The 15661-nt window shown below is 36.9% G+C and overlaps 1 protein-coding gene across 4 annotated transcripts in view; it reads right to left on the bottom strand.

Annotated features, from left to right (window-relative positions):
- The window catches only part of INTS6 (integrator complex subunit 6), a 40802-nt gene that overhangs the window by 6368 nt on the left and 18773 nt on the right, over positions 1-15661 (bottom strand). Inside the window, exons 6-14 of one of the 4 annotated variants that reach the window (XM_082278397.1) lie at positions 9329-9512; positions 8245-8370; positions 7256-7410; positions 4366-4518; positions 4094-4226; positions 3504-3598; positions 3003-3113; positions 1205-1420; positions 969-1095 (exon numbers count right to left, since the gene is read on the bottom strand). In XM_082278397.1, coding sequence (XP_082134523.1) covers positions 969-1095; positions 1205-1420; positions 3003-3113; positions 3504-3598; positions 4094-4226; positions 4366-4518; positions 7256-7410; positions 8245-8370; positions 9329-9512 — 1300 coding nt within the window. The remainder of the gene's footprint in view (positions 1-968; positions 1096-1204; positions 1421-3002; positions 3114-3503; positions 3599-4093; positions 4227-4365; positions 4519-7255; positions 7411-8244; positions 8371-9328; positions 9513-15661) is intronic. The other 3 variants (XM_082278399.1, XM_082278400.1, XM_082278398.1) reach the window with 3 other exon arrangements.

Raw genomic sequence — 15661 nt, 5'->3', positions numbered from 1 at the left:
AGTTTTCCAATGTGTCCCAAATTTACAACAGAGCAATGGATGAAAAAACACTAGGAACAAATCAGAACTAAAACATTACTACAAAAAAAAAAGTAGTAATGCCATGCTGCACACAGCTTTGACATAACTTTGCCTAATTTTAGCCACCCAAAACTTAATTGTCAGGACTAACATTTTCCCAGAGCAAGGGTAACTTCTGACCACTGTAAATTAACAAATTCTTAAAAACCCATAGGAGCTGATTTTAAACTTATTCTACTTTTAGAGTTACCAAACCTTTGATCCAGAAAAATATACACTAGAAGAAACTGCAGAAAAAACCCCCTAACATGAGTTAATCCTCCTCCCTGAAGAACAACGACTCTGACAAAGCAATAATGTAATGTGAAATGTACAGATGCTAATCTGACCTAAGTATTCACAGCACTAATGTAACACAAGCTTTCACTTGCATTGCCCTTCTCACTCTTATTTCAACATCTTCAATTAGATGCCACAAAGCAGTGCCAGAAGACATGGAAAAAAAGGTAAAGGAATAAATTAGCAGACTACTGAACCATTTGCTGTTGGCTCAACAGGCAAAACAATCACAGTGGCAGCACCCAGGGAGCTAGCTTACTTTTCTACTGCTCACAGTCCACTTCTACTGAGAGAGATCATAATGTTCAGAACTGCCCTGTGATTGTTCTTTTGTCAGATACATGAAAGTTAGGAAAAACAATGAACAAGGAATCTTGTGTAAAAGCCCAAGTCTCCTCATGTGGAGTTAAGGAGAGAGCAGTGAATTAGCAATCTTCTCTATCCTCACCATTTTTTCCTCCAATAAGATAAGGAAAAAGCATCTAAAAAAATATCATTCAGTTGAATGGCAGTATCAGGCATCCACCAAATTTTAAAGAACTACATTATTCGTTATACTTTAGCAATGACCATATCACAGGTAGACAAAATATAAACTGTTATCTAACCTTCATCTTGTCCTTTGAGGAACTTGCGAGTACTCTTCAGTAAATTAGATCTCATTCGTGTTAACTGATCCAAAAGATTTCTTCTGGGTATGTCATAAGCATTTCTAAATGTCTGAGGTTTCAAATCCTATGGTTCCAGTAAAATGAAATTCCAATTAATGCCAAGTACGAAACAATATCTAGCATTTCAATGGAAGTATATTGAAAATAACAACATTACACACAGTGGTGCTTACCTTATTCAGCAAAGCTATTTGGAACCCAGCATACTCCTTCATATTGAGGTCTAGAGGTCTATGAGGAATTTCCCCAGTAATCCCCTGTAGCAGATGTTGAAAATCGTTCCTATGTGCCATAGACAGGTTGTGTGATCTGCTTCTGACCTTAATTCCAGTCTCTTGCGCTACCTTTTTGCCTACAGAGCCAATGACTCTATCGGACTCTATTTTGGCCTTAATTTGAAATAAATAAATAAATAAAATTGACAATATGCTCTTAAAAGGATTAGTCAGACTTATTCATTTTAAATTCCTACCTACAAGATTCAACAATGTCCTAACACACTATGATGACCATAACCAGGCTGAGCGCTTAAGGAGTGCTTAATACACAACTACTTAATGCCTACTACAGTTTTAAATATAGTGAACAGTTTTCTGCCTAGGTCTTCTGCATATTTCTCCTCTGCTGCCCGTTACAGTATCTAAGCACCAATATGCATGCAATGCTTTTATTTTCATAAAATGCCATAATTTGACTAGTAACTCTCTGCAGATCTATCTATATTTGTATAATGTTCAGCTGTTACTGTAGAAACTGTCAAACTCTCACAAGACTGATTCTCCCACAACTGTAGTTGTGATCAGTCACCCAGTGGTGTCAACTTTTTTAAAGCTCAATACAAATAGTCATAACATTAATAAATGTGAAATATATGATAATAGCCAACTGGTTGACCAGACAGACCTAACCCCCAATATTATGCTAGATTTGTACCCAAATTAACAATGTTCACAAATGCCAGCTTTTTGGTAGAATACAGTGAAAAGAGCCAAAAGGAATTTAGTAACACAATTGCCAGTTTTGGTTTTGCAATTTCACATAAATTTATAGACTACTCAAAAATTTGAATATGTATTGAGAATGCTGACTCTTTACTGGCAGGGCCTTTCAGAAGTTAGAAAACCTGTAAGTACAATTTGCAGTGCATGTCACTACATCTTAGAGGAGTCCAAGATGTCTAGGTTGAGACATCAGCTCACAGAATACTGAGCAACACAATTATGATTTAACAGGATATGCTCTAGACAAAGATATTTGCTTGCTCAAATAATAATTTATATTAATGTTTTAAGAAAAAGCTGGTCCATAAAAACACATTTGCTAAGTTACAAGTCCTTGGCACTACAGTTTTTTGAAGTTTCAAGCCAACATTTTTTTAATCTTGAACAGAAAGCTTAACATGCACAGTTCAAAACTGGAGGTAGCAGGGCAGAAATGCTTGAGCCTAGTCAAAGATTCAGGCGCTATTCTGAACACGGTCAACAAGTTCAAATGGTCACTTGTCACGTCTATATCTATAGCCTTATCTGAGATTCTCAATTATGTCAGTCATCTTATTTACTAAACACTTTGCACTTCATGTCACAAGCCAAAGAAAGAACACTTTGATTCTGATGCATCAAGCACAAATCCCTATTTTCTGAAAAAATGCTAAAACATCTTTAAAGACAACATGGGTTTTTTTGGATAAAAGTATGTTACTCTCTGCACAAGTGAATATGCTCCTTAAATAGAAAAAACCCTCAATTTGTACTTCTGTATCTGTCTCTATAGTTCAGCTTATACAGTCTGTATTTAAATGTTATATTTTCCTTCAATTCAAAAAACAAAATTATTTTTTGCTAATTGATTATGGGAAAGTATAAACTTGATCTTTCTGCTCTTTTTTCCTTCAAAGCCACTGAACTTGAGTATTTAAAGATTATCCTTCTATTAGAGTAAGTTTTTACTGCTCTTTTGCTTCAACATTACCTGCTGACTCAACTTTTTGAGATATGAAATGACACTGTAACTAAGTCCATATTCCACATTGTCAGCTATAAGGTTTGGTGCTCCCATCATTCTCACAGCTTTCTTCAAAGGCTGAAACATGGAATATATTGCATGGTCATATTTAACTTTATACATACTTCAACTAATTGTACCCATTTCAAATAGAACCTGAGGTTCTGAAAGTTTGAAAAGAAAAAAAATACTCTCAGGGCAGCATTTTCTGTTGTTTTAAAATAGTTCCATTCATACAGAACCAGTTAACAAAAATAGCATTTATAAACAAGTCCCAGTGTATCATGAAATTAAGAAAATTTCATAACATTCAGGTCTCAAGCCTTCCACAGGACTCCAGTGAAAACACTATCATTATGTATGAAGTTGAACTATTCTCTCAAATTAATATATATTCTACTTGAAATAGAGACTACATCCCCAGTGGAAAGACAACTAGAAACCAGAAATTTTAAACAGTCATCTTACCCCAAGATAATAAGGAGGCATTGTCTTCAAATAGCTTTCAAACGACTGACGCCATTTCAATGTAGGCTTTGCTTTGTGCACTTTAAACAAGTCATCTAAAGGTTATAAAAAAGCAAAGTGACAAAATGAAAGGCATGTCTAGACAGCATTACATCTTATTTTCTAAAAAAGAAGATTCTATAAAATAAACTCTTGAAGAAATGCGAGTTTCTCAATGATTAAATTAGCATCTGCAATTCAACATATATATAACTAAACCAAACATACACACACAAGATTAACTCTGCAGCCAAAAATGGAACCTGATAAATCATCTAATTGAATTGGTATTGAGGTAACAGATTAGGAAAAATGGCTCTTAAAACAATTAAAGTGAGACCAAAACGTATCTGAAAATGATGATCGAGTAAATCATCTCACACACTGAGTCTGAGTCATGAAGGCCAGACAACTGGAGACAAGTGGAGCAAATCACTGATTCTACTGTTATCCAGGTATTAATATTGGTATTAATTGCAGTAATCTATTTAGATGACATCAATGTTTCAATTATGTACCACAGAAGAAAATTTGTATGAAGTGTTATTTACCTAGCAGTGGAAGCAGGACCGGGTAATTGTAAGGCATCACAAATAAATTCACACAATTCAGCGCTGTACTAGCTTTCAAGTAACCAAAAGGATGGCCAAGTTCACTGTATTTTGCACTATTGCTCACATACACCTGCAATAAAACACATTACAGTGGATTCACATGCCAAGTATTGTGTTCTGAAATTGTACATCCTATTTTGATTATAGAATAAGATATATGAAAAACAGCATTCCATAAAAAACTTCAATTCAGCATGCACTCTACTTGCCTGCCAGCAGGTCTGAGGGGATTTTCTTTCCAGGATAAACTGGGTCAGTGGTGAAGGTTCTAATTCATATTTATCAAAAGGCAGTTTGTCAATGACCATCGGTTCACAGTCAGTACAGGAAAATTTCACCACAGGATGAGATGTGCGAGGTGGCTAAACAAAGTATTCCACTGTTAATACGGTTGCACAACAATTCAAAGGCATTTGTGCTATGACAACTAAAGTAATACAGCTTCTTGGAAAACACATGTATTTAAGGGAACTATTCAATACAGGATTCATTTATTGTTAATGAGTCCTAAGCAATGTATGATGTTAGCACTTGTTTTATTCTGAAGGAATCTTGTTTTCTAAATAAATGCCTATTACTTTACATAGTAAGTCTAGAGCAATATGCAACTAAGACTTCTTGCATTTACACAAAAGCTGTGCAAATGGAAGTAAGTTCTAGTGGGGACAAAAAACACCTTCAATGCTTCTCTGGGACATGTCCATTTTCATTCCCGACAGAAAGAGGTGCTGTACTTTTGCATTTGCTGACTTCCCCAGGCACTTTTCCTTCTTGGCAAATTCAACAGTTAGAAATTCAGCAATTATAAAGATCAAGAGCAGCATGAATTCAGAAAAAACCCAAACTTTAAAAACTCACATTTTAACTAGGCCTGAGAAAAAAGTTATTTCAATTCAAGGAATTTCAGTGTTTGGATTTTTTAATCTTTTCATTAATCATAGGAAAAAGGCCTTTGTGTCTCAAGTTTCAACTGAAAGTTAACAACTTGAAATTTCTTTTGCCAGAAGGGAAAGCCAATTATTAGTGTGATGAAAATTGGAGCTGTACACTTTCCACCAAAGGGAGGAATGCAAGCTCTTATACTTACCCTGAGCCTCCCCTCAAGGCCACTAGGATCTGAGGGAGAGCTTAATTGGGAAGCCTTCTTCCATTTGCTCTCCTTACAAAAAGGTAACTAACAAATACACAAGATGAAGTAGAGAAACACAAGGTTCCTTGGACTGTCTTACCACTTCACCTTGAAAGCAGTTCTTTTATGTGTAAGCTCTAAGCTCTTCACTTTAGGATAAGCCACCCAAACAAGTTATCTGTCAAGAGCACTGATCTTGCCTTGAGTGTCTCCACCCTGAGGAAGGTGTGCTGTCCAACTGCACACCAAATAGGAGGCCCAACCAAGTGGAGGAAGAGCAATTCTCTTCAAAGAATATGACTAATAAATAGCTGTGATGGAGTTTTTCACCAAGCCAGCAAAGTTATACCAGGAATAAAAAGGCTGCAAAAGAAATTGACTACTCAGATTTGAGAAGTCCAATAATCCTTTGCTGGATAGCAGAACTATTTTTACCTCTGAGCAGTTGAAGCAGCCATTTACATGTTGATCTCCCAACAGACTTTCATACATTTAAGAAAGCCTTGAGGGTGTCATTAGCCACAGCAGACTTAAGTTCTTAGGACAGAACTGTTTAAGACAACTCCACTGTGGATCAGGTAACAGGGAAGAAAAGTCAAGTATTTAACCATGAACTCTTAAGCAGAGAAGATATGCTACATACATACACACACACTGATTACAACATATGCTATGTTTTAACAGTACTGAAATACAGGTCCTGAAACACCATCAGCAAACTTAGCTCCCCAACACTGCATGAGGAAGGTTCAATGCAAAATTTCAATTGATATCAAGAATTTAGCTGTACATGACAGTGCTTTATAGTTATGAGAGCTATACACACTACAAGGGAAAAAATATCATCTTTTTGCCATTTGAGTAAGTCAACTTCAGGCTTTTAGAAGATTTAATTCAACAACTCTTCACTTGGTAAGATCTATTTTACCAATCTTGATTAAGATCTGGAGTAGCAAACTGTACTGACTCTACATGACCAGCTTTTCTACGAAAAAACCTTTAAATATCCAGTACACAATGACATCTCTTTTTAATGACTACAGAAAATTCACTTTTATTCATATATGCTAGCTTGCTTGTAGTTCAGAAGGACATCCACATCCTTTAATGAATGTGGCCACAGATGCCAAAAAAATATCAAACCTGTAAATATGACTAAAATTTCATACTCGCATCACTCCTCAACCTGTATTTAAAAGGACTTCATCTGTTTTTAACCAAGAGAAAATTTACTAGAAGTTCAGTGAGTTAGTCAGCACATCTGTTTCATATGAAAAAAGCCACAAAAATTCAATAAAAATCATAATGAAATCTAGATAACCATTACACAACTGCAGGATTTCTACTTTAATTATTTAAAATATTAGCAGAAACAAAAATGCATTATACTGTACTAATGATTAGATGTCAGACCAAACAGCAGTGGCATACATTCTTTTGTGAAAAAGAACAAATAAATTAATTCTGTGGGCAGTAATTAGAAAGCTGAGGTTTTCTCAGTTTGGATAAATTGAAGGCGTGGCTACACTGCACAACAGAAGATGAAATTATATTCACTTGCTCGAATGAAAGCAGAACTACCACAAGGATTCAAATTGTCAAGATCATACTATCTTTTATTAATACCCTCTATGAGGCAATAGAATCTGATAGACTTTTACCAAGTGCCACCATTTGATATTTAACAGGGTTCAAACAAACACTCAATCACATGTACTGGGTCAAAAATCTGTTACAGGAAGTTTCTTAATGCTTCAAAGTTACTGAAAAGCAAACCCCATATTATTTGCTCATCAGTAATTTATAGGGATAACTGCAACACAGGTTTGCATGTGTGACTCCTTGGATCACACTGCTCCCACAGTTGCTACAAAGCAATACATATTTCAAGACTTTTAAAAAATCTGCGAATAGGAAATCCTGGAATATTCCTGCATGCAGAAACCCTTTACTTTATCTTCAGTACATACCAGTGTTGGAGAATTTTGATCTGGCCAAAAGGATTCAGGAACAGGCCAATGACCTATAGGAACCCCAGTTTTAGGGTTTGGTCTGACATAGATAAGTTTGTGACAGCTGTGCCAGGGTTGGGGTCCAAAGGGTCTGGATATCTCCACCTGCCCATCTACAGAAGAAAAAGGCTTTGAGTCAAAATAATGTTAAAACTCAAGAAGAGTATTAAATAACTTCCGTGAAGACTTAAGGAACTATAATCCCAGGGAAGCCCTTCCTGCAGTTAATATTATTTCTAAGAATAGCAGATAGTTGACAGTAAGCATTTCTGCAAAAACACAGACTGAGAAACCAAATAAGCATTAAATGTTTACAGGATGAGAGCCCAGAAAGCCAGTTTTCTGGAGCCCTTCATAATAATCAGTTTGTTTCTTTTTCCTCCATTGTCATTAACAGATAACCTTCAAATCCAAGCATTAAAAAAGTGATATACACAACTAATACTGCTGGACTTTTTATTGCAGTGAAGTAAAATTTTTTTTAAATCCCACAAATTTCTCAGTAACATCCTAGAGAGGGACCTAGCTAAGCCATTTAGAATGAGAAATTAATGCCACATGTGTATTTGCTATTTTGACTCTTAACACAGCCACTCTACTACACTGAAGAAAAAGGGGTAAGACCAAGTCTTTCCATATCATGTTATTTTCATTTCTAGCTGGTTGAAAACTGCTTAAAACTCATAAACCCCTTTAACTATGCCTGACATGAACAAATGCATTTAAGACCACCTGAGTGGTATGACCAAATGCAGAGGTGTCTAGCAGCTACAGCCAGTATTTTGAAACACTACAAAGTTTCAGAATTAGCAGGCCCTTTTGGTAGTAAAGTCTTTCAAATTGCAATAGTTTCCCTTTTGACTTGACAACTACTACATTAAGTTCACTAAGTTATATTGACAGTCATCCCTATTATTTGATACTATAGTGTAAAAAATTTCAAGTACCATCAATTGGTGAGGGATCTGGTCCAGCTTTTTCAAAATTTATTACCACTCCACTTTGTACTTTTTGCACCAATGACTCAAGACATTGATTCAACATTCTTGGAGAGCACACACAATATGATCGACCTGGAACAAAACAGTCAGGGTTAAAGCTCTTCAGTGCTTCTGCCCTTACTTTGACTTGGATCATTTAAAACTGTTCAACCACCATACACATTGATTTACATATGGATCACTGATTTAATGCTTCTCCTGAACACTCCCTCTTTAAGCAGCAAGGCAGCCTAGTAAAGCACTGACAAATGCCTCATTGGAAATGTTTGTATTGTCGACCCTTAGACTAACTCAAATTCTTGGTTGCATTCATGGATAATGGGCTCCCCCTTGTGACAGATATCAACACAAACTGCCCACAAATTTCAGTCAAAGAACTTGCCAGCACAGCCTACATACAGCCAGAAAGCAGTGGAATCAAATCCTTTTGGAATACTTTTCAAAGCCCTTTGTTTCCTCTCTATCATGTGCCCTCTGATGCACGGAAGAATAAGTACATTTTTAAAACGTAATAAACTCAGTGCCTGAGTTTGATCTGGAATATATTCTAAGATATTAACAATATGATCTATAACTGAGACAAGTATCAATTCTGCAGAATTATTATGCATTCTGAAAGGCATTCTGCATGCTCTGGAGGGAAAAAACCTGAAACAACCCATTTCCTTCACTTCTGGCTTCTTTAGACCGGAGTGTGACAGGAATTTACCAAAACTGTACTGCAGAACAGACTATAACAATTTCTAATTGCAACGCCAAGGTGTAGTAAAAAAAATGTAAGTTCTCTCACAAAAAACTTCTGAAGAAAGTAGATTCACTCTTCCAAGACAGGCTACATTTAAACTGTCTGTAGCTTTAATGCTGTAAGTGTCTTTAGCTGCATTGTATCAGTCTCGAGATTTTTTACAAGTACTGGAAGAATTTAGAAATCCTTATCCCATGACATGGAATCACACAATTAATTGAACTAAACTGAATTAATTTGCACTTTGGAAAGTAATGACTTGTCAAAGGAAACAAGGGCACTCACCTCCTGTGACTTCACACATAGGCGTGATTGCAGAGTCATCCACAGGTACGCCTGTCATCTGCTCTGATTCTGGGGCTGTAATACCAGGCAAACGAAGAACCAAAGCAAATAACCTCTGATCCCATCGAAAGGGTTCCTTAGTCAACTCACTTCCAGGTAAAGGGGAATTGAGAGGTAAATGGAGCTGGAAAGGAATTTAAATCAGTGAATACACAGCTTTTAAAAGAAACAAAAATTCAAGTTACATAGCAGTGGCAATTCACTCTATATAAGCACACTTCTCTCTCCACGCACATTTAATAATTTCATTCAGGTACTGTACATTACCACCAAGACATCCATCATTTAATCAAGACTTGGCCATTTCAGAGCAACATAATGCATACTGAGAACCTCAAAACAAATGATAACCACTTTTAAAAACTGATCCAAACTCAGAATCAGTATTTTCTTTAGAATTTCAGCAATAAAAACAGCTTCACTGTTGTGTTCTTTTGTTCAGTTTTCTGCAGAACAGGCCCACTCTTAGCTTAGTACTTTTCCTCAATTCTTCAAGATAAGCACCACTGAACAAAAAAGCAATGTTAATCCAAGACTCTCATGGAAGAAATATAGCTTGGGTATAGCTGCTAAAAAAATTAAGTGTATATCAGGCAGGATTACCTACTCCAAGTAACAGCTTCAAGTGAACTAATGCAGTAGTTATGTTACAGAATCAGAAAGATTTTAGATAATTTGGGTATATCCCAGAATTAACTCATGCCTGTGCTTTAAGTGAAAAGAAGGTGTTAACAGTAGCCACAGCTACACATACAAGGAAGAATTGCTTGCCAGGTGCTGTTGTATTGCCTCTGGGAAGAACTACTCAAAAGTTTTAATTCAGAATATTGAAGATACCAAACACATGGAAGCATCTCTTTTTACTTTAATTCACAGAAAAGACAGTAAAGAGATTCAAGTGTCAGGCTTCAAACATGCCGCAGTAGAGATACAGCAATGGTCAGGACATTATTAACCACTCACAGCAATAGCCCCACACACTAACAGAACACCTAGAAGTCCTGGGATAGCAGCAGTTTTACACCTAGTTAACCCCAATGAGAAAAGCTTCTAAAGGACAGCAGAAGGCATTCACAAGATCCTAGATGCTTTTTGCATGCAGATACTTCACACAGACTAGTGGTAAAAAGAAAGCTTATCCAGACATTCAGCTACAGAAGCCCTGAGCAGACAGCTTTGCAACAAGTAATTGCAAGTTTCAGAAAATTTTATACATCCCTGGCTGATGATACCATTGTCAGCACAAGCAAAATTCTCATTTCACCTGGAGCACTGCAGCAACAAAAGGGGGGGAAAAAAATCCCCAAAGCAATGACTCAAGTGGTGCAAACAGTTCCATTACCACACCAAATACAAGGGGGTTAAGCCCACATGCTGAAGCAAACTCAACACATCTTCAAACATTTTCTCTCATGCAACATTCAAATTCCCAAGCCCAGCTCAATCCTAGCAAGAAAGCACTAGTCTGTTCCAAAACTTGATGCAAATCCACATTAGTGCTCATTACATATTGTCTTCATTTCTAGTTCATAGTGTTAGAGAATTTACAGAAAGCTGTTAAAAAAGGTCTTTTGTTTGCTTATTTTGAAGAGAAAGTATTAAAAGTATCGAAAGTATTAAAACCTGATTTCCAAAAGCAGATACCTCAGCTATTTCTATTTACGTAATTACAGCATCTCATACTGGGAAAAATACATGCCTTAATGTTTGAAAAGCAATCAATTTATTGATACAATCTCAAAGCTATGAACAAGCACAACAAGCCTACTCATAACATGTGGCCAAGTACCAGAATATTTTGGACTTTTCAGCACACCCGATGATTCCTCCTGAATTCCTTTTTGCTTATGCAAGCACAGAGTAGTACAAGTAAGAACTGAACTATTTTCCCCAGATGTTTCATGTTTTACACGAAATTGGTCAAAGGGAACTCAGCTAGTTTAGTACTGATTGACATGCATGTCTTTCTCCTCTACACAAAGAGCCACAAAGACTGCCTGACAATGGAAACTCAGTTAAAAGAAGTTAAAAGAATAGCCACATTCTTAGTAAACAGCCCGGAATCCTGACTATAAGGAGACTGAATTGCAAAAGCACTCCACCATCTTCACTTGGGGCTATTAAGGAATGCCATTCAAGCTTGCCTACTTAGATCTAACTGAAGATATACTATCTCCAAAGACTATATTTGATCTGCAAAACACACCTATGTAACAGCATTGTTTTTCTTCGGGCAGCACATATACTTGGCTTTTACTATATATATTTTTATATATAAAGTATCCCACTAGATCCTGCACCAAGACTATCCCGAGGTCAGTTTACCTCAAGCTCCAAAACATTTCTTTGGCTCAGCTGGATTTATGGAGAGAACTGCAAAACCAAGGAGTAGTCAGAAGCTGGCCATTGCATTACGTACATATTGCTATCAGAAATGTTTTCAAACTGTACGGACAAAATGCAAAGCAATCATCATCAAATCAAATGTCCTCACCTTCCCACAATTTAATTCCAGTTAAGTTTAATATCCTTTTACACTTATACTGGCAAAGTTATAGATTCAAACCACCTCATTCACCAATATTAGCAATGTGGTCTTGTCACCTTCAGTTACTTTTTTTTAACTGGTATTGTATTACCATAGCAACTGCATACCTAGCAGAAACTAAGATGAGCCTAGAATTCTACATCTTGCATTTCATTTCTTTCCCCACGCATATTTTAATATGAAGGCATGCACACATTTTCCTCTTTCTCAACAACCAGTATGAAAGATAAAGGTAGACTGAACTAATTAAGGGAAGGTTATTTATCAGCTATGGTCTTCAACATATGACTGTAGAAAGACAAGTGTCCTCCCAGCTTAGTACTAGAAACCAGCTGTTTTGTCTCATCACTTGTTTGCAGGAGCACACAGAAGCCCTACCATTCCCAAATGCCACAATGCTACAATGAGATTATCAGTGTGTGCCTTATGCCACTCTTCCTGCCTTTAAGACAACTAAAATATTCCAGAACTAAGAGGGGGTGGAAGATAAGAATGTTCTAGAAGATCTTCAGTACAAGGCTATTGGTGAGCAGGTTTGTTTATTCTCAGTCCTTGTTTCTACCTACATTAATGCAATCATAAGAAGCAGCACAATCTAAAATCCTGAAGAGAAAAAAAAAAAAAGGGGATCCTAGAGACCATAGGATGAAAAAAGTTAGATAAGCATTAGAGCACTCTACACCAGCAGGGCAGTGCGAGAAAGACAGTAATGATCTTCTGGCAATGGCTGCACATATGGGCTCATCCATTAGAAGGGGCAGCAATAGCATTGCTTAAGCTTTAGTACCCAAGTCATAGCAGGCAGCTCCATCTCAGGAAATCTCATAAAAGGTTGTTAGAAGACTAGGCACTAAACAAAAATATGCCTACATTCAACTTCTCTTTTTGTACCATAAAAAAGAAAAATCTTAGAAAAAAGAAATCTATCTGCAAGTAACCTTCCTTGCATGCTCTTCTGGTGCCCAGAAAGGACAAACATCCCACATTCCAAGCAAATGCAGACTTTCGTCCTTACAGGACTAAGGACAGGTAACTATTCAAGCCCAGCTGAGAACATCAGCTCTTGACAGAGTGATAAACTCTACTTAGTTATCAAAAACATTGTTTTCACATCTTTTTCCATCCAATCCTACGCAGTTACAACACATAAGCACAAATTGTTCTTCCATGGGAGATAACTCAAGGAGATCCCAAAGACATCAAGGTCAACTGACACACCATGTCAATGTCATGATGTACTTGGCCATTCCAAAGCCAGCATTAACCATGACCAAGTACTCACTGAGCTGATATAGTTACACATCAAGAGCTCTGGAGCTCAGTGTCAAGTGCTGTGAACCTAAAAACTCCTGCTACCAGGAATAATAAGGATGAGAAAGAATGGGAACATACATTTAATGATATTTGCATATTTCTTAATAATATGCAATAATATAATAATATAATGATATTAACACATTTCTTGCAGAATTTGTTTAGAAATCAAAATTTTTAACTGGAGGAACTATAATAAAAAACATAATGGAGCATTTAGAGCTCCTGATTATTCTTGAAAGTAAGCAGAACCTTGACACTTGTCACAGTTGTTACAACTGCAATGCAAGGTGATCAGCTCTGGGAAGGATCAATGTGCCAATGCAAAACAGCTGCGGGATGAAGTCTCATGAAAATCACAGATTCCTCCTGTTAGAGTCTCTCATAACTGGAAGATCCGAAGAACAGCAACAAACAGAAACCAAGCAGCATTGCTTATGCTTTTTGCTTGTATAATCATCAGAATGTATCAATATGCTAAAAACCCCATTTCAGTCTTGCAGAGAAGTTAAATGCTACTTAGAGGGTATGTAGAGGGAGGACAAGGGAACATAGCTCAGCAGTTGTAAAACTGGAAAAGTATGTTATTTCATAATATAAAGAGGAATAAGTAATTCCTTCAAGCATTTAAACATTTGCTTAACAAAAGATGAAGAAAGGGCTAAGACTGAATTTGGAGGATCAGACCAGAAGCAAAAGCCACTCCATAAGGAATCCATAACATGAGACCTACTAATTAATGATGGTTTGCCAATAGTATGAGCCCATCCCCATCTCAAGTTCTGACTGGAACTAGTGAGTCCAGGGAAGGGTCTGGTCAACAGGCCATGCAGAACACATAGAACTGATGCTGGTAATTTTCTGTACATTGGCACTGGTGCATTAAAAAGCAGTGCCAGAAGGGACAGAACCAAAAATGTTACTGACTTGTGCAGGTGGAGAAAATTGCATAGACAATATAATTTCTGTCTTCAGTCTGAGTAACCACACCCATGAGAGACAAGGAAGCACTCACTGAAGGGTAAGGCTCTATGTGCAACAAACATTTTAAAATCCACAAAGGAACAGGACATCTGAAGAATTCAGCAAGAGCTCTGGAACAGGGTTTAAGCTTGACTGCTTCACACTAGGGCAAATGACAGTGTTCGCATAGTGATAAACTGATTGCATTTTTAAGAATGCAAATGTTCATCTGAATGACAAAGCTTTGAGAAAACTTGCCTCCAGGTTCCATGCTGGCTTCACAGGCTTTCCAAAAAAACCCCAACAAAACACCAAAGCCCAACACTGTTGGTTCTCTTGTACCTATGTCTTAAAAGAACTAAAAATATACTGCCTCAGTCGATGCTAGGACATAAAAACGTTGTGATAGCCAGTGGGATATGATCACTTCCAACACCAACTCTGAAAAGCCTCCCCAAAGTCAAACCCAAAGAACAGAACAGACATTTGAAAGTGACTGAAAAAGCTTTGTTAGTAACCAAAGAGGAGCAAGGAACCTCTGTATCTCCAGGGTGGTGTTCCTGTACTAATTCTAGTTCATTTCTGCATGTCCAACTTGAGAGGTAACTGCAAAGGACACTCAATGGAGACAAAGAAAATTTCTGATCAATAGGACACACACTGACAACAGCAAAAGATCATCCCTGAAAGACATTAGCACCCTTCAAATACTTTGTTCCTCTTTGATAGTGTTAAGAATGTTCCTACCAATACACCTACAGCAAAAAAAAGGGGGGAAAAAAATCGCATTCTTTGCTGGGTGTGAAACATACCCAGTACATACATATGAAAAAGCATACAAACAAATTTGCATTTTGTCTTGCAGGAAGAAAAGTGGTTACTCCACCTTCTGGAGGAAAGGAACACCTTTACATTGGCTTATTTATAACAAAAAAACCCCACATTAATTCACTATTATTAGAGCAAATTCTGCATTTCTAGAATGTAATCTCATAATCACAAAATTGTAACATTGGGCTCAATTTGACACGCTCACAACACAAACTCTGGGTGTAGCACACACTTATCAGTCAGGACTGCTCATGAGCCAAGTCTAAATTTAGTAGGTTAATGCAGTCACCAGAAAGCTCTTTTTCTCAACCTAAGTTACAACAGTTTAAAGATGTGAATATATATGACCAAATGGTTGCCTGACTCTAGGAAAATGTCTTCTTGCAAAGACTAACATGAAAAAGTTGTACCCACATTAAAAGGAAAAGGAACAAAAAAACCCTGGCTGGCTATAAAAAAGACCTGACTTGTTAGAGAAAGAGCTTAACTTATCTAAATCATGCATGCAGCTTTCTTACCTAAATCATTTTGAATAATGAAGATGAAAGGAAATGTAACATAGAATCATAGCACTGCGTACACTAGAAGGGACACATGATATAAGTTACACAGTCCAG

The sequence above is a fragment of the Coloeus monedula genome, assembly GCF_965178545.1.
Source record: "Coloeus monedula genome assembly, chromosome: 3".
Classification (NCBI taxonomy): domain Eukaryota; kingdom Metazoa; phylum Chordata; class Aves; order Passeriformes; family Corvidae; genus Coloeus; species Coloeus monedula.
This window is presented reverse-complemented; position numbering and strand designations above follow the sequence as displayed.